General features: G+C 32.8%; 1 protein-coding gene across 1 annotated transcript in view; it reads right to left on the bottom strand.

The window, feature by feature from the left end:
- Positions 1-1,480: 1,480 nt before the first annotated feature.
- LOC134691409 (uncharacterized) overlaps positions 1,481-20,979 on the bottom strand; it is a 49,585-nt gene continuing 30,086 nt past the window's right edge. The window contains exons 8-13 of the mRNA XM_063551938.1: positions 11,450-11,903; positions 9,450-10,225; positions 8,824-8,854; positions 6,714-6,985; positions 4,161-4,188; positions 1,481-3,221 (exon numbers count right to left, since the gene is read on the bottom strand). Coding sequence (XP_063408008.1) covers positions 2,578-3,221; positions 4,161-4,188; positions 6,714-6,985; positions 8,824-8,854; positions 9,450-10,225; positions 11,450-11,903 — 2,205 coding nt within the window. The 3' untranslated portion in view covers positions 1,481-2,577. The remainder of the gene's footprint in view (positions 3,222-4,160; positions 4,189-6,713; positions 6,986-8,823; positions 8,855-9,449; positions 10,226-11,449; positions 11,904-20,979) is intronic.

Below are 20,979 nucleotides of genomic sequence, written 5' to 3'. Positions count from 1 at the left end.
TAGATCTTGACCAGATAAACAATTTTACCACATGTCAGATTTGCTCTAAATGCTTTGGTTTTTGAGTTATAAGCCAAAAACTGCATTTCACCCCTATGTTCTATTTTTAGCCATGGCGGCCATCTTGGTTGGTTGGCCAGGTAAACAAACACAAAATTTTTAACTAGATACATCAATGATGATTGTGGCCAAGTTTGGTTTAATTTGGCCCAGTAGTTTCAACTGACACATGACAACGACGACGGACGCCGGGTGATGAGAAAAGCTCACTTGGCCTTTTGGCCAGGTGAGCTAAAAATGACAACAAAGGACAAAAAGCAGCACATACACCATAACAAGAGGCTCTCAAGAGCCTGAATCGCTCACCTTATTTTTTTTGGTTAAATCTCTCATCAATGATTATTTTGGCTTTTCAATTTATTTAAATGTTTTTTGAATCGTCCTATTTTCTTCAAAAGCAAAAAAAAAAAAAATTTCTCCTATGTTCTATTTTAGCCATAGGAGCTATGTTTCTTGACATACAAGGAAATAAAATATATAATTTATAATAGATACTCTGAAACTTATTTAGCCTAAGTTTGGCTGAAATTGATACAGCAGTTTCAAAGGAGAACATTTTTTAAAGTAAGTCAACATGATGAACAAATTGTGAAAAAAGTCTTTAAAGGGCAATAACTTCTTGAGGGGTCAATTGACAATTTTTGTCAAATTGACTTATTTGTAGATCTTACTTTGCTTAACATTTTTGCTATTAACACTTTATCTGTATCTATAATAATATTCAAGATAATAACCAAAAACTGCAAAATTTCTTTAAAATCATCAATTTATGAGCATTATACCTGAAAAACCAGTTACCCAATTCGGCTGAAAATTTTAGGACAGGTAGACCTTGACCTAATAAATACTTTAACTTCTTGTCTTATTTGCTCTAAATGCTTGAGTTTTTGAGATATAAGCCAAAAACTGCATTTTACCCTGTGTTCTAGTTTTTGCCATGACGGCCATGTTTTTGACAAAATAGAAAATAAAACACAAACTTTATTTTATAAATCCTACTGATCATTCAGTTGAAGTTTGGTTGAATTTAGTTGAGTAGTTTTAGAGGAGAAGATTTTTTAAAGTTAGCAAATATGATGAACAAATTGTGAAAAATTGTCATTAAAGGACAATAACCCCTTAAGGGGTCAATTAACAATTTCGGTCATATTAACTTATTTGTAGATCTTACTTTGCTGATCATTTTTGCTGTTTACAGTTGATCTTTATCTATAATAATATTCAAGATAATGACAAAAAACTGCAAAATTTCCTTAAAGTTACCAATTAAATGGCAGCAACCAAACAATGGGGTGTTTGATTCATCTGAAAATTTCAGGGCTGATAGATCTTGACCTAATGGACATTTTTACCCCATATCAGATTTGCTCTAAATGCTTTCGTTTTTGAGATATAAGCCAAAAACGGCATTTGACCCCTATGTTCTATTTCTAGCAATGGCGACCATGTTTGTTGATAGATCAAAACTTCGGATACATTTTATAAACAAGATACCCTAAGGAACATTCAGTTAAAGTTTGGAAGTATTTGGCCTAGTAGTTTCAGAGGAGAAGATTCTTGAAATAGTTTACGACGACAGACGACGGACGCCAAGTGATGGCATAAGCTCACTTGGCCCTTCGGGCCAGGTGAGCTAAAAAGGACAACAAAGGACAAAAAGCAGCACATACACCAGAAAAAGTATAATCACAAAAATACTGAACTCCAAAGAAAATTTATAACAGAAAGGTCACTAACTGTATGTCAAAATCAAACGCTAAAACACATCGAACACATCTTGCACATGAAAAACAACTGTGATATTCCCTACTTTAAAGTTGATTTTTTTGCCTAATCATTTAGATATTTCCAATGGAAAAGACAAATAATTTTGTTAAACCTAACAAAAAACAAGTGAAACTGCGAGCTTCTGCTCCTTGATGATACTCCCGACAAAATACTTGACGGTTATCAGGAAGATGTTTGATGATGAATCTGAAAACACTGCACACAGTATATCTAACTCAACCCTAAAACCAAATTTCAGAAATCCTCATAATGTAGTTCATGAGAAAAATGTGAAGAACAAGTTCAACTTGGATGACATGTGTAAAACTATGTAAGTGTTGCATCAAACGGTATGGCTGACTTATACAAATTATATGTATATAAACCCTGAAACCAAATTTCAGAAATCCTTGCATTAAATGTAGTTCCTGAGAAAGATGTGACACAACATATTCCTGTTACAATCGGACTTACGGACTAACAGATAGACTGGTGGATGGTCTAATAGACATATAGAGGTAAAACAGTAAACCCTCACTTTCTTAAAACGGAGGTATAATACAATTTAATAGCAAGGGATGGATATGTTGAATGCTCATGGAACAAATGAAATACAAAAGTAACAGCATAAGTTATCATTTAAACAATGAAGCTTAATAATGCACAATATTTTACACTTATTTTGCCTATAATATATTTTCCCTATTCAAATGCACATTTGTTTTTTATGATTCTCTATATGTGCCTTATTCATGTTATTGAACATTTCTTGAACACCTTTCGACGACTTTGTGGTTTTTGTTCTGATTTTATTTTGGGTATCTTTGGAATTGCACCTTTGTCTTCTGATTGTTGTGAACCTATTAGTGTGTCTCGATCAACATTCTCAGACTTTCCCTGACTCTGTGATTCCTGTTCTGGTTCTATTTTTGGTTTCTTTGGAATTGCACCTTTACTTTTCGATTGTTGTGGACCTGTCAATGGGTTCAGATCAATCTGTGACTTTCGCTGACTCTGTGATTCCTGGTCTGATTTTATTTTTGGTTTCTTTAGAATTGCACCTTCACTTCTCGATTGTTGTGAAACTATAAGGGTGTTCAGATCAATATTCTTTAAAACTTCTTCTAAACAACGTGCACCTCTCCCTATGTTAACTAAAGCCTGCATAAGGACACGTATTGTAGGTTTGATTTGTTGGTCTTCTCTCCACTTCAATAATACGACCCTATTCTGTTCTGCTAAGTCAGAAGGATTGTTGCTCTGTATATTTTCTAGGGTAGGAATTGACAGTTCAATTTCAGTGCCAAGTTGGAAAAACACTTGACCAATTAATGGAGCTAATGTATCTAGAATTTCATCTGTTGGAATGAAATCCAAGTAATCTGCTGGAATATCTGAAACATCATTTTATAATTATTTCTTTTTAGAATACTGCAAAGTTCATTGATCTGTGAAGATTTAAATGAAATGAAATAAGCAGTACCTTGTTTAATTGAGGTCTGGAGCTGGCATGTCAGAAAATGACAGAGAAGTCCTTTGTTAATCAATGTGTCATTGTCATTTTGATTAGTCTCTTTTGTTACTTTTTCTTAAATCGGACTCGGACTTTTTTAAACTGAGTTTTACTGTGCATAATATTTTGTGTTTGGATTTTTTACTACATGGTCTAGAGGTAACGGGGATGGTTGAGATAACAAAAACATGACCTCTTGCATTTTTGCGCCTGTCCTTAGTCAGGACCCTCTTGTCTTTGTTAGTCTTGTATGATTTTTAAATTCAGTTTCTTTTATATATTTCCGAGTTGATGTCCTGTACCAAGTCAGGAAGATGGCCATTGTTATATTATTGTTCGTTTCTGTGTGTGTTGCATTTTAATGTTGTGTCGTTTGTTTTTTCTTATTTTTGAGATATTAAGATAAGACGTGGCACAGTACTTGTCTATCCCAAATTCATGTATTTGGTTTTGATGTTATATTTGTTATTCTCGTGGTATTTTGTTTGATGCTTGGTCCGTTTCTGTGTGTGTTGCGTTTCGGTGTTGTGTCGTTGTTCTCCTCTTATATTTAATGCGTTTCTTCGGTTTTAGCTTGTTACCCCGATTTTGTTTTTGTCCATGGATTTATGAGTTTTGAACAGCGGTATACTACTGTTGCCTTTATTTAGTATGACGTCCATTATTACTGAACTAGTATACATTGTTGTTAAGGGGCCAGCTGAAACCCATTGGTGAGCTGCAGCAGTTTTCTGCTCTATGGTCGGGTTGTTGTCTCTTTGACACAATTCCCAATTTTAATTTTTAATTTTAATTATTAAGTGACTGTATTTCTACTTACCTGTTTCTGCTTTGATGATTCTTCTTACCTGCAAACAAAAATTAAATATTTGCTTTTATGCATTTACAAAAAAAGATTAGAACCCTATTGACAACAATACTTGATGTTATATATTTACTGAAACAAACATAAAAAGTATATGTATTTCATATATGTTGGCATACGTCAGAGTTATTATGAAACGGACAATTTGTTAGCATGTTTGTAAGGCAAGTGCTGAAATCATAAATGCTAGAATACAACTTTCTCTATACTAGTGAGATTGGTTTTTAGCAGCACTTCCACCGTTGTCTTATTCCTTCCTATTCATCAATTTCAATATTATACTAGATTTCCAGGAATTCTATAACTCCCAAATTGTGCATTCAATGGCTGACATAATGTTACTTTTTGCATGCTTCAGGAGCAAGACGACAAATGTCAACAGAAAAGTAGGACCGTCTCAATTTTTCAGTGGACCTAAGTGTTTTGATGGGTTCCTGTTGGATGCTTGTCCAATCTTTCATTATACGTGATACAGTTTTCTTTTCTTTTTTTTTCCTTTTCCTATTATTTACTTTGATTAAAACCTTGGTATCTTATAAATTTATTGGAAAATTTCAAGACATTTGTCTTCAAAGAATAATAAAACTAACAGTTTTTCATTCAAAGACGAAATGAAAGAGTCTTTAAACAAGAGGCTCTTAAGAGCCTGAATCGCTCACCTTAATTTTTTTGGTTAAATCTCTCATCAATGATTATTTTGGCTTTTCAATTTATTTAAATGTTCTTTGAATTGTCCTATTTTCTTCAAAAGCAAAAAAAAAATAAAAAATTCTCCTATGTTCTATTTTAGCCATAGGAGCTATGTTTCTTGACAAACAAGGAAATAAAATGTAAAATTTATACTAGATACTCTGAAACTCATTTAGCCTAAGTTTGGCTGAAATTGATACAGCAGTTTCAAAGGAGAACATTTTTCAATAAGTCAACATGATGAACAAATTGTGAAAAAAGTCTTTAAAGGGCAATAACTCCTTAAGGGGTCAATTGACAATTTTGGTCAAATCGACTTATTTGTAGATCTTATTTTGCTTAACATTTTTGCTATTAACAGTTTATCTGTATCTATAATAATATTCAAGATAACAACCAAAAACTGCAAAATTTCTTTAAAAGCATCAATTCAGGGGCATTATACCTGCATAACCAGTTACCCGATTCGGCTGAAAATTTCAGGACAGGTAGACCTTGACCTAACTGCTGGAGTTTTTGAGATATAAGCCAAAAACTGCATTTTAACCTGTGTTCTATTCTTAGCCATGACAGCCATGTTTTTTGACGAAATAGAAAATAAAACACATACTTTATTTTATACACCCTACTGATCATTCAGTTGAAGTTTGGTTGAATTTGGTTGAGTAGTTTTAGAGGAGAAGATTTTTTAAAATAAGAAAATATGATGATCAAATTGTGAAAAATTGTCATTAAAGGACAATGACCCCTTAAGGGGTCAATTGACAATTTGGGCATAGATTACCTTACCCGTATTTGGCACAACTTTTTGGAATTTTGGATCCTCAATGCTCTTCAACTTTGAATTTGTTTGGCCATATAAATATTATGATATGAGTGTCACTGGAGTCTTATGTAAACGAAACACGCGTCTGGTGTACTAAATTATAATCCTGGTACCTTTGATAACTATTTACACCACTGGGTCGATGTCACTGCTGGTGGACGTTTCGTCCCTGAGGGTATCACCAGCCCAGAAGTCAACATTTTGGTGTTGACATAAATATCAATAATGTGGTCATTTTTATAAATTTCCTGTTTACAAAACATTGAATTTTACGAAAAACTAAGGATTTTCTTATCCCAGGCATAGATTACCTTAGCCGTATTTGGCACAACTTTTTGGAATTTTGGATCCTCAATGCTCTTCAACTTTGAACTTGTTTGGCCATATAAATATTTTGATACAAGCGTCACTGGTGAGTCTTATGTAGACGAAACGCGCGTCTGGCGTACTAAATTATAATCCTGGTACCTTTGTTAACTATTGGTCATATTAACTTATTTGTAGATCTTACTTTGCTGATCATTTTTGCTGTTTACAGTTTATCTATATCTATAATAATATTCAAGATAATGACCAAAAACTGCAAAATTTCCTTAATATTACCAATTAAGTGTCAGCAACCCAACAATGGATTGTTTGATTCATCTGAAAATTTCAGGGCTGGTAGATGTTTACCTAATGAACATTTTTACTCCATGTCAGATTTGCTCTAAATGCTTTCGTTTTTGAGATATAAACCAAAAACTGCATTTAACCCCTATGTTCTATTTTTAGCAATGGCGACCATGTTTGTTGATAGATCAAAACTTCGGATACAATTTATAAACTAGATACCCTAAGGAACATTCAGTTAAAGTTTGGAAGTATTTGGCCTAGTTTTAGAGGAGAAGATTCTGGAAATAGTTTACGACGACGACAGACGATGGACGCCAAGTGATGGCATAAGCTCACATGGCCAGGTGAGCTAAAAACTATACTATGTACGAACTTACTTGACACAAAACATGGGTCGATATACCCATGTTGATCAGAGCTTCTGACAAAGTTTTGAAATTGGATTTAGCTTTCATCTCTTTCCACTTTGATAACAGTAAAAATTTGGCAACCTGTATATCTTTAGGATGATTGTATTCAACATCTTTCCATATCCTAAGCATTCCAAGATGTGTAACTAATTCATGCATTTTATTTGATTCGCAATGGTTTGAAAAACGCAACAGTTCAATATCACTTGGTGTCTTGCTTAAAGCGTCATCGCTTAAACCTGAAATACACAATGTAATCATGATCTTTACCTTCAAAAACATCATTAATACATAAATTCAGATGATTATATGATGTGCATTACTCAACCAGCTAAACATGAGGAAAAGTGCTTAAAAAAATATGTAAGGGTTCTGCGGAACCCAGTTTCTCAGCTACTTTTGCTGTTAATCGCAGACTCTACAAAAATGTGAAAAAACATTAATAAAAATATTCCTCTCAATGCTATCTTTTAATTGTAAGAAGCTTCTGTCCAAGTTTGGTGAAAATCTAGGATAGTTTATGAATCTAATAATTATTTTAAAAACTTAAACTGCAGACAATGTAATGTCAACCAGAAAGGCAAACTAAGTTCCTTATAAGTAAAATACGAATAAACAGGTACATATTGAAACAAAATTTCCTACTAGATACTAGCTTTAGAAGATCAACAGGTTTTACAACACAAGTCACCATTTAAAGTACATAGAGGGACACGTAAACAAACAGACGAACAGGTTTAACAACACAAGTCACCATTTAAATTACATAGAGGGACACTTAAACAAACAGATGAACAGGTTTCACAACACAAGTCACAATTTAGAGTACACAGAGGGACACTTAAACAAACAGATGAACAGGTTTCACAACACAAGTCACCATTTAAAGTACACAGGACACTTAAACAAACAGATGAACAGGTTTCACAGCACAAGTCACAATTTAAAGTACATAGAGGGACACTTAAACAAACAGATGAACAAGTATCACACCACAAGTCACAATTTAAAGTACATAGAGGGACACGTAAACAAACAGATGAACAGGTTTCACAACACAAGTCACAAATTAAAGTACATAGAGGGACACGTAATCAAACAGATGAACAGGTTTCACAACACAAGTCACAATTTAAAGTACATAGAGGGACACTTAAACCAACAGATGAACAGGTTTCACAACACAAGTCACCATTTAAAGTACACAGGACACTTAAACAGATGAACAGGTTTCACAACACAAGTCACAATTTAAAGTACATAGAGGGACACTTAAACAAACAGATGAACAGGTTTCACACCACAAGTCACAATTTAAAGTACATAGAGGGACACGTAAACAAACAGATGAACAGGTTTCACAACACAAGTCACCATTTAAAGTACATAGAGGGACACATAATCAAACAGATGAACAGGTTTCACAACACAAGTCACAATTTAAAGTACATAGAGGGACACTTAACAAACAGATGAACAGGTTTCACAACACAAGTCACCATTTAAAGTACACAGGACACTTAAACAAACAGATGAACAGGTTTCACAACACAAGTCACAATTTAAAGTACACAGAGGGACACGTAAACAAACAGATGAACAGGTTTCACAACACAAGTCACCATTTAAAGTACACAGGACACTTAAACAAACAGATGAACAGGTTTCACAGAACAAGTCAACATTTAAAGTACACAGATGGACACTTAAACAAACAGATGAACAGGTTTCACAGCACAAGTCACAATTTAAAGTACATAGAGGGACACTTAAACAAACAGATGAACAGGTTTCACAACACAAGTCACCCTTTAAAGTACACAGGACACATATACAAACTGATGAACAGGTTTCACACCACAAGTCAATAATTAAAGTACATTGAGAAACAATTAAATATACAGATCAATAGGTTTAACAACACAAGTCACAAATTAAATTACATAGAGGGACACTTAAATTTACAGATCAACAGGTTTCACAACACAATTCATAACTTAAAGTCAATAGAGGGACACATATACACAAACACACGTTTCTTCAATTTGGAATTATTTTGAAGTGTTACAATATTTACCTTGACATTCCTCTTCACACTGTTCTTTTGTCTATAGAAAAATTAATATGAAAATTATTATTTCGAATAAAATATTATAAATACCTTTTGAATGCGCATTATATTTTTAAATTCAACTGATATTAAACAGCGGTCATTTTGAGACAAAAATAAATAATCTTTTGTTCTTCATTTTGTGTTGATCTTTCATCTGTGTTTCGATCAAGCAAGGTTATACTTACTTTTTATGTGAAAAATGATTGATACACGAAGGAATGGAATAACAGACACACAGATAGATTAATTGACAGAGAAAACGATTACAAATTACTTCTAAAGAGTATTTTTAGGCAGCATAATTCGAACATCATGAATATAAATTGATGCAAAGTCTGCAATATAGAGATCAACACAAAAAAAAAGTAAGTTTACAGTTAAACCAGTGTAGAATGATAAGAAAATCAAGAACATAAATTGATACAAAGTCTGCAAGATAATGCTCAAGACTATAAAATAAGTAGGTTTATATATTAACTATAATACAATTACTTGCTTAACTCTTGGATTCTTATTATATTCTATGATTAATGTGTGTATAATTTGATTATGTTTCTCATTTGATTGTTTCCCTGATATGTAAAACACACCTGATCTTGATTCCAAACACGCCAGTGTCTTCTTTTGTGTGTTTGGTTATGTTTGTCACAAATCCATCCATTGGTCTGCTTGGCTTCTTCTGCACTGATGAAGCATTTTAAATTTGAACATGAATATTCAATGTGAAATGGCGATTGTTGGCTGCGTTTTGCATGGACTGTGGAGTGGTAGAAATCTGAGATTCTTTCCATTGTTACAACCAGGCATTCTTTAACACCTGTAGCTATATCAGGTACGATTAACCCGGAGGAGGTTCTGTGAATGATGTAAAGGAGAATCTTGTTGCCCTCAACGCATACAACGATGTCATGTGATTTGTCAAATGATAAACCAATAAATCCTGAGAACAGGAGTTGTCTCCCTTCATACTGCTTCAGAGTCCACATGCTAAGACATGCACTGATCAGACGATTTGGTAGGGCTGGGGGTATAATAGTGCCTTTAAATAAAAATGCTAAGCATATAGCTCTCTCTGGTGTACATTCTTTGTCCATGAAGTTGGTGGTATTTCTCTCTGTAACCATACAGGGAACAAAGAAGTTTTCCACTGGTAACCGACTTCCTGTAGATGTATCATATCTCCGTTGCTCTGCTAGGATATCTAAATAAATCAAGCTGTTAAATATAAACTCTTTGTATGGCAATATTGCACTGAAATCTTTTTGCTCCCAGATTAGGTAGAGGTCTTCCCGTCTTATGGTCCCATATTTTGACATTCTTTTAAAAGTTTCATGAATTTTCTTTTCCTCTGGCCAAAAAACTTTATCTGCAAAATATAAAAAAACATAAAAAACGCTTTAAAAAGAGGATGATTGGGTTTGATTGCCGATGTAACAACCATCCACCAGAGACCAACCAACTTGAATGCAACTCAGGTTAAATATGTAATTAATCAATGTTCACTTTAAAGCAAATTTAATCTTGTTTTAAGCAAAATATGAAGGATCTCATAACCTTCATAATTTGGAATGACATGAATACCTGTCACAAATCAAAACCTCTGCGTTAAGTATTCACATAAAGGAACTCATAACCTCTTTAATAAGTATGGACATAAATACCTGTCATAAAGGCCCCTAACTTTCATAATAAGTATTTACATAAATACCTATCTAAAAGGACTTCATAACCTTCATACTAAGTAGTGATATTAATACCTATCACAAAGGACTTCATAACCTTCATACTCAGTAGTGATATTAATACCTACCACAAAGGACTGCATAACCTTCATACTAAGTAGTGATATTAATACCTATCACTAAGGACTTCATAACCTTCATAATAAGTAGTGATATTAATACCTATCACAAAGGATCTCATAACCTTCATACTCAGTAGTGATATTAATACCTATCACAAAGGACTTCATAACCTTCATACTCAGTAGTGATATTAATACCTATCACTAAGGACTTCATAACCTTCATACTAAGTAGTGATATTAATACCTACCACAAAGGACTTCATAACCTTCATACTAAGTAGTGATATTAATACCTACCACAAAGGACTTCATAACCTTCATACTCAGTAGTGATATTAATACCTATCACAAAGGACTTCATAACCTTCATACTCAGTAGTGATATTAATACCTATCACAAAGGACTTCATAACCTTCATACTCAGTAGGGATATTAATACCTATCACAAAGGACTTCATAACCTTCATACTCAGTAGTGATATTAATACCTACCACAAAGGACTTCATAACCTTCATACTTAGTAGTGATATACATACCTGTCACAAAGGACTTCATAACCTTCATACTCAGTAGTGATATTAATACCTATCACAAAGGACTTCATAACCTTCATACTCAGTAGTGATATTAATACCTATCACAAAGGACTTCATAACCTTCATACTCAGTAGTGATATTAATACCTATCACAAAGGACTTCATAACCTTCATACTCAGTAGTGATATTAATACCTACCACAAAGGACTTCATAACCTTCATACTAAGTAGTGATATACATACCTGTCACAAAAGACCTCATAACCTCCACCATGAGTAAGGGGTTGATGATTACAAAATCTTTTAGTTGTGGAGTCTCAAAGTACACAATCTTCCCCAGGGAATGGTGGAAATTTAGGAAATCTTTGAGTTGGTCTGGGGACAATACAGACACCTTGCTTATAGCATTCAATTCTTCTACATCCTTCAATGATAAGATTTGTTTTCCTTCTGCCACCAGCTCTGCAATCTCGAGTTCAAGGGGAACACACGCATTGGGCATCTTCTCCCCCCAACAAGGATGTTCAAATGTAAGTTCTGTGATGGCTTTCTTCAGGACTTCAATTTCTGTATCTGTGTTATCCCTTGCATTGACAAATATCCGTTGTGTTAGGACAAGATGGTTTCGTCCTTCGTGGTCCTTGAACAATTCCTCTACTCCATTGTACAACTCCTCACGCCTGGACTCCACATCCTCCTTCAAAATGATAATTTACGATATGACATTATCAATTTTAAAAATTATATTTTTTTCTTAAAAGTCGATGATAGTAAAGTAAAAAGAGTAAAAAATAGTAAAAGAATTTTACAAACAATGCATGTTTTTTTTTTTTTTTTTTTTTTTTTTATAGAATACAGTGGTTTACAAGATAAAAGACAAAACTTGCATCTTACTCCTATGTTCTATTTTAAGCCATGTCGGCAATCTTTTTAAACTAATTACCGTAATGATGATTGCAGCCAAGTTTGATAAATGTGGCCCAGAAGTATTGACTGTTTTGTATATCTGGCCATATTGATCAGTTTTGCTCATTAAAGTTTCTCTTGATCTGTTACTGTTAATTGATAATAGGCAAACATGAGAGAAATGTGAAAAAAACCTCATCATTAAGGGGGATTTTCCCAATAAGGAGTCCACTGTCGTTTCTGGCCATAGTACCTTATTTGTAGATATAAAAAAGAAGATGTGGTATGATTACCAATGAGACAACTCTCCACTAGAGACCAAATGATACAGAAATTAACAACTATAGGTCACCGTACGGCCTTAAACAATGAGCAAAGCCCATACCACATAGTCAGCTATAATAGATATCAAAGGTACCAGGATTATAATTTAGTACGCCAGACGGATAAAAGGCCCCAAAATGGCAACGTAAAACAATTCAAACGAGAAAACTAAAGGCCTTATTTATGTATAAAAAATGAACGAAAAACAAATATGTAACACATAAACAAACGACAACCACTGAATAACAGGCACCTGACTTGGGATAGGCACATATATACAGAATGTGGCGGGGTTAATCATGATAGTGGGATCCCAACCCTCCCCTAACATGGGACAGTGGTGTAATAGGACAACATAGAGACGAACTATAAAAGTCAGTTGAAAAAGGCTTAACCCATCAGATAATACAAATACTATAAATACAAGTGGACGTAGCCGGATACTTGTACATCCCAACAACATAGAGACACCAAGTACAGATCTGAGAGAACTCAAAGCCACTAACAACTAATAAACCAGATGCTCCGCAGGGCGCAGCTTTATACGACCGCAGAGGTTGAACCCTGAACGGTTGGGGCAAGTATGGACACAACATTCAAGCTGGATTCAGCTCTAAATATTGATTGTGATTAAATAGTTGACACAGCATAGGTTTCTGACACAGAATGAATGTGGTCTAATGAACTTAACATTTTTTTTTCCCCTTTGAGCAATTCACTATGCTGTTGAATATTAATCCTCTCAAAAAATTGTTTGAAGAAATTTTCTTTTTATTTATGAAATCTGAAATGAGAAAATTTTACCCCCCCCCCCAATTTTTTTTTCACATCCCCCTTTCCCTTATTCCAAAACTGATCTCAATTCAAATTTCTAATGGAGTTTGCAACAATAATTGCATATTTAAATACATCATAAAATATTAAAATGTAAAAAAAAGTGCTTGTTATTATCACCAAGGAAAAATGAGGTATTTTTCCTTGGCAATATTTTTTAATAGTTTTGTTTAAATATATCTATATTTTCTTTATTTTTTTAAGGATGAATTAAAGTGTTAGAATGTCAACATGTCAAAACTAAGTAAAGGCTAAATGCAAATAATTCACATTTCAAAGAGAATATAATTAGACTGTCTTTCTTAATTCTGGATAAGGGATTAAGGTAAACTTGAGGTAAAGCTATTAGCACCTTCAAAATGTTACAATAAGACTGTAATTAGCTATTTCCTATTTAAGATAAAATACAATAGAAGTGTTATATTTTTGTTACATAATTTTATACTTTAACTATACATTGTAATTGATAAAAAGGTATCTAAGGGGCCATATTTTTAATAGCAAGGTTTTAAATAATTACCCTCCCCTTTTTGGGAGTTAGGTATTTAGATTGGTCAATTTACGATGATATACATGAAATGATTATTGAAATTTGGGAGATGTGTTTAAGAAAGAGACTTGGATAGATTAACTTTATGTAATTTAGAGATTGGATAATTTTAGGTTTTGTCACATCATGGTGACTTAGTTGCATATTCCTATAACTTGTGTTGTAAATATGAATGCTTATCTTTTCGAGAATAATTAATATACCATCATTGAACTTAGTGTTTTATTGACTTCTTGTGCGTTAAATGAAGAAAACCAGACAATGCGTTACCTATGCTCTACCATCATTATTTAGAGTTAGTTCCCCCACAAAATAATATGATCAGAACTGGGTCGCAGAATGTCAGCTAGTTCCCCCACTTATTGACATGCAATCCGGTCCGGTCATAGAGTGGTTCGAGGACCCGGATTCGTTTCTCGTGAAGAAGATGCTTGCTGAACTTTAAAGACTAGTGCCATAATATAGAAGACCTCCAGGACAGGAAACCGTATACGAATTTAGCTATTTACTTATTCCTTGGTAACTGCAGAGGGTGAGTACAGCCTACTATTAAATTACCTGTGATACTTTTATATATAATAATTATTTATTTTATTCAACATATAATTAGGTCAAATAAGTGATAAGGCTTATATTTCTCATCCCTCCTGAAGTCTAATATTATATTATTAAAATGGCAAAGTCTTTTGAGTTCAAAAACAACATCATATGGCTAATGTAGCAACAACTATTGTAAATTATTCTAACAGGTTCAGATCAAAATTAATTGAAAATTATGCAAGGGTTAATGGCAATGATCCAAGTCTGTACTAGTACCTTACCAAAACTGGGTAGGTTATAGGTTCTGCTTTAATCAAGCTTTTGTTCTTAAAAAGACATGCTTGTATAAGTTTTTAGGAATCTATTTACTTATCTCAGCACTGTTCATGCTCTTGTCCTAGACAAAGACCAAGAAATTCATTTTTTTATCCCCATAGTATTGCAATTTTGTTGTTGTTGTTGTTGTTCATATCATTCAACACTAAGATACAAGTAATAAGAAATAAATTAGAATTGACAATGATTGTTTAATGTGATAACAAATATTTTAGGAACAAATTTTATACTGTAGAGTAAGGGTTGGTCTCATCAACCAAACCTTACTTCTTACAGGCAGTTTAGTATGGAAGTGACGACTCCATGCTGAATTATTATCAAATTCAGGAAATTTATTTTCATTCATTTCTAAAGATTAGGATACATCAGTGTTGTTTTTGGTTTTTGAAGTATTATAATATACCAGTATATTTAATCAGTCAGTTATTAAAGTTGAACAATTAGTTTTAACCCTATATTACTTAAGTAAGGTGTTAGTTACCCTCAAGGGTTTGTACTTTATAGTTTTTAATAAATTCAAAGATCAACTAAAGAATAATATTAATGCTATGTACATGTAGATACTAAACGTTACTTCATTAATGAAAACTCTGTTCATTGCTGTTCAAAGAGCTAAGAATATAAATAGTATTTCCAGTTTAAGATTATATTAATATTTCAAGTACTTAAGGCCAAAAAAATATTGTCACAAGGTGATTTAAGTAAGCTGTGTCTCATAATACTCAGTAGTATGGAAGAAGTTTCATAACATTTGTACACTAATACAGTTAAGACTATTTCAGAGGATTCTAGTACAGAAAAGATCCAGAATACAAGACATTTCCAAAGTTAATTGCAGTTTAGCAATCAAGTTTCTGTGCTTTGCTCGTGGGAAAAAGATTATATTGAGCCTCATTCTAGTGTCGGTTCATCAGGCTTGTCAAATATTATATAAAAGAAAAAATCATTAGGTTATGGATTTCATGTTACATTTCGGAATATGTAACATTTCATTGTGTGTCTTTTTTTAAATTTCCATGTGGATATGGATTTCAAAAGTTTTACATTCGTTGATGTAAAACATCAGTGGATCAGGTGAATCTCCATTTGGATATAGAATTCACAGTTTACATCCGTCATATGTAAACTTCTTTAGTTTCATGCGGATTGAAACTACAAAGGTCAGGAAAACCATATATTAGCTATAAATCGCCATGCAAATATGGGATTCCCAATTTACATATATCTAGCCTATGTAAATTCAAAAGTTTCATGCAGATTGAAACTTCAAACCAGGCGACTGGTTGGTGTGGAGCAAAAATTTTCGGATATGAATCGCCATGCAGAAATGGGATTCAGAAGTTTCATGTGGATTGAGACTTCAAACCAGGCCACTAGTTTATGCCTATAAAACATCTTTCAGGTACCACTCTCTTCTGAGAGGAAGGTTTGTTTATGTTTCCAGAAGATTTTGTCGTGTTCGCGCAACAGAGTAGATATGTACATGTACCAAAAGAAATCAGACCAATAGACAATTGCCAAAAGATTCGTATCAATAGATTCATATCAAAAGATTCATATCAAAAGAAGCAAATCATAAGACTGTGTTAAAATAACTATTCATTTCGTTAATAATGAGATTTATGTCAAAGGATTCATATCAATAGAAGCCAAAACCAAAAGATTTGTATCAATAGAAGCCAAAACCAAAAGACTGTGTTCAGATTACTATACATTTTTTGTACAATGACGTTAATAATGATATTCATGTGCATAATTCAGAATGTGTTTACTTTCAATTATAATATATTTTCAACTATTGTAGAACAATTTGCTTTGCCATGCCATGATATAATTTTAAGTTAAATAATGTGGGTTGCCATGTAGTCTATATATTATGTACAAGGAAAAATGAGGTATTTTTCCTTGGCAATATTTTTGAATAGTTTTGTATAAATAAATCTATATTTTCTTTATTTCTTTAAGGATGAATTTAAGTGTTAGAATGTCAACATGTCAAAACTAAGTAAAGGCTAAATGCAAATAATTCACATTTCAAAGAGAATATAATTAGACTGTCTTTCTTAATTCTGGATTAGGGATTAAGGTAAACTTGAGGTAAAGCTATTAGCACCTTCAAAATGTTACAATAAGACTATAATTAGCTATTTCCTATTTAAGATAAAATACAATAGAAGTGTTATATTTTTGTTACATAATTTTACACTTTAACTATACATTGTAATTGATAAAAAGGTATCTAAGGGACCATATTTTTAATAGCAAGGTTTTAAATAATTACCCTCCCCTTTTTGGGAGTTGGGTATTTTGATTGGTCAATTTACGATGATATACATGAAATGATTATTGAAATTTGGGAGATGTGTTTTAGAAAGAGACTTGGATAGATTAACTTTATGTAATTTAGAGATTGGATAATTTTAGGTTTTGTCACATCATGGTGACTTAGTTGCATATTCGTATAACTTGTGTTGTAAATATGAATGCTTATCTTTTCGAGAATAATTAATATACCATCATTGAACTAAGAGTTTTATTGACTTCTTGTGCGTTAAATGAAGAAAACCAGACAATGTGTTACCTATGCTCTACCATCATTATTTAGAGTTAGTTCCCCTACAAAATAATATGATCAGAACTGAGTCGCAGAATGTCAGCTAGTTCCCTCACTAATTGACATGCGATCCAGTCCGGTCATATTATCACTGAATGGTAAAGATTGTTTTAATTTATCAGTTGGTAGTAAAAGTGAAAATACATTGTATATTGTATAAAACAATGATTTAAGTTGATTCAACTACTATTCTGGACAAACAAAGATAACTCCAATTGAAAATTTCTTGCTGTTGCACAATATTGTGCAATTAGATATTTCTTGCTATTGCACAATACTGTGCAATTGAAAATACTTGCTATTGCACAATACTGTGCAATTGAAGATTTCTTGCTATTGAACAATACTGTGCAATTGAAAATTTCTTGCTATTGCACAATACTGTACAATTGAATATTTCTTGCTATTGCTGAATACCGTGCAATTGAAAATTTCTTGCTATTGCACAATACTTAATATAATAATTTTGAATCCTGATTTGGACTAACTTGAAAACTGGGCCCATAATCAAAAATCTAAGTACATGTTTAGATTCAGCATATCAAAGAAGCTCAAGAATTTAATTTTTTGGTTAAAATCAAACTTAGTTTAATTTTGGACCCTATCGACCTTAATGTAGACCAATTTGAAAACAAACCAAAAATTAAGAATCTACAATCACAGTTAGATTTGGCATATCAAAGAACCCCAATTATTCAACTTTTGATGAAATCAAACAAAGTTTAATTATGGACCCCGATTTGGACCAACTTCAAAACTGGTCAATAATCAAAAATCTAAGTACATTTTTAGATTCAGCATATCAAAGAACCCCTGCAAGATTTAAATTTTTGTTAAAATCAAACTAAGTTTAATTTTGGACCCTTTGGACCTCAATGTAGACCAATTTGAAAACGGGACCAAAAATTAAGAATCTGCATACACAGTTAGATTCGGCATATCAAAGAACCCCAATTATTCAATTTTTGATGAAATCTAGCAAAGTTTAGTTTTGGACCCTTTGGGCCCCTTATTCCCAAACTGTTTGGACCAAAACTCCCAAAATCCATCCCAACCTTCCTTTTATGGTCATAAACCTTGTGTTAAAATTTCATAGATTTCTATTGACTTATACTAAAGTTATGGTGCGAAAACCAAGAAAAATGCTTATTTGGGCCCCTTTTTGGCCCTTTATTCCTAAACTGTTGGGATCTCAACTCCCTAAATCAATCCCAACCTTTCTTTTGTGTTCATAAACCTTGTGTTTAAATTTCATTGATTTCTATTCACTAATACTAAAGTTATTGTGCAAAAACCAAGAATAATGCTTATTTGGGCCCTTTTTTGGCCTTTAATTCCTAAACAGTTAGAACCAAAACTCCCAAAATCAATCCCAAACTGCCTTTAATGGTCATAAACCTTGTGTTAAAATTTCATAGATTTCTATTTACTAATACTAAAGTTATGGTGCGAAAACCAAGAAAAATGCTTATTTGGGCCCCTTTTTGGCCCCTAATTCCTAAACTGTTGGGATCTTAACTCCCAAAATCAATCCCAACCTTTCTTTTGTGTTCATAAACCTTGTGTTTAAATTTCATTGATTTCTATTCACTTATACTAAAGTTATTGTGCAAAAACCAAGAATAATGCTTATTTGGGCCCTTTTTTGGCCCCTTATTCCTAAACAGTTGAAACCAAAACTCCCAAAATCAATCTCAAACTGCCTTTAATGGTCATAAACATTGTGTATAAATTTCATAGATTTCTATTTACTTATACTAAAGTTATGGTGTGAAAACCAAGAAAAATGCTTATTTGGGCCCTTTTTTGGACCCTTTTTCCTAAACTGTTGGGATCTCAACTCCCAAAATCAATCCCAACCTTTCTTTTGTGTTCATAAATCATAAACCTTGTATATCAATTTCATTGATTTCTATTCACTTATACTAAAGTTATTGTGCAAAAACCAAGAATAATGCTTATTTGGGCCCTTTTTGGCCCCTAATTCCTAAACAGTTAGAACCAAAACTCCCAAAATCAATCCCAAACTGCCTTTTATGTTCATAAACCTTGTGTTTAAATTTCATAGATTTCTATTTACTTAAACTAAAGTTATAGTGCGAAAACCAAGAAAATGCTTATTTGGGCCCTTTTTGGCCCCTAATTCCTGAACTGGTAAGACCAAAACTTACAAAATCAATCCCAACCTTCCTTTTAAGGTCATAAACATTGTGTTTAAATTTCATAGATTTCTATTCACTTAAACTTAAGTTATAGTGCGAAAACCAAAAGTATTCGGACGACGACGACGACGCCAACGTGATACCAATATACGACCAAAAAATTAAAATGTTTGAGGTCGTATAAAAATCATGCATCTAAGACTAAATTATCAATCAATACACATCCAACATCCAATGGATTTAGTTTGAAGACGTCATAAACAGTCAGAGAAAAACAGGACCTTGTGCAATGTCAAGATACAGGCATCGACAGACTGTAGATCCATGAATGTGTATATGTATATAAAATAATATTTAGTTTGCTTTTAATTTACTGATAAAAAAATCAATATTAATACCAATAAAAACAATATTCAATGATTTAATTACGGTGTTGAATTGGTAACCTTTAAGAATAAGTTTATTTAAAAGGATCGATAAGTTTACCAGGATCGTTTCTATATTTCCGGGCACAGTAAACAACATTTCAGTAAAAATGAGGATGTGCTATCCCGTTTGAAGTAAGTTTTCTACAGGTTCAACCAAACTTTAGAACCAAATCTTTATATCTTTGGAAAAATGTAGTTAAGGTTTTAAGTAATTTGTGGCAACGAAATCCCTGACTTGATAATTTACCAGAAATACATTGATTACGTTCGTTAAAATAAAAAATGTCACAACAGATACGGGCATAGCGAGCGAGTTGTGAAATATAAACACCGTAAGATGGTGCCAAAGGAACATCACCATCCAAAAAAGGGATAATAAACAATAGGGAACGATATGTCCCTTTTGACGTAAATTTTAGTGTGGAGTTTCCCGTTTAAAACAGAAATACCTATCTAGGAAAAGACAGTTATTACTGTTTAAATTTGATTTTTATAAAATAAGTTCCTTTGGGTAAATTGCGGCAGTATATTGAGAAAATTCTTGATTATTTAACGAAAAAATATCATCAAGATAACGGTAAGTATTGTTGAATTTATTAATTAAATGCATTTGAGACGAGTTTTACTGAGTTTTGTCATAAGGTGTGATTCATATTTGGCAAAACTTTTAGGAATTTCGGTCCTCAATGCTCAACTTCGTATTGTATTTGGCCTTTTTAACTTTATGGATTCAAGCTTCACTGATGAGTCTTTTGTAGACGGAACCCGTGTCTGACGTAAATAGAAGATGTAATCCTGGTATCTATGATGAGTTTATTCATTACCGTACAAAAACATGTCTGCTATTAAAGGGGCGCAATTAGTGCCCATAGGAATACCTACAATATGTCAATAAACTTTGTTGCCGAAACGTACATAAATATTATCAAGGAGAAAATTAACAGCTTCAATCATCCCATCACACCTCCAGTAAGTATATCTAGCATATTTACCTTTCTTGTTTTAATGATAATTTTACCTTGTTTAAGTATATTTCTATCTATTATACTTTTGAAGATATAAGGCAATAATGCAAAAAA

Source organism: Mytilus trossulus, chromosome 11, assembly GCF_036588685.1.
Source record: "Mytilus trossulus isolate FHL-02 chromosome 11, PNRI_Mtr1.1.1.hap1, whole genome shotgun sequence".
Taxonomy (NCBI): domain Eukaryota; kingdom Metazoa; phylum Mollusca; class Bivalvia; order Mytilida; family Mytilidae; genus Mytilus; species Mytilus trossulus.
This window is presented reverse-complemented; position numbering and strand designations above follow the sequence as displayed.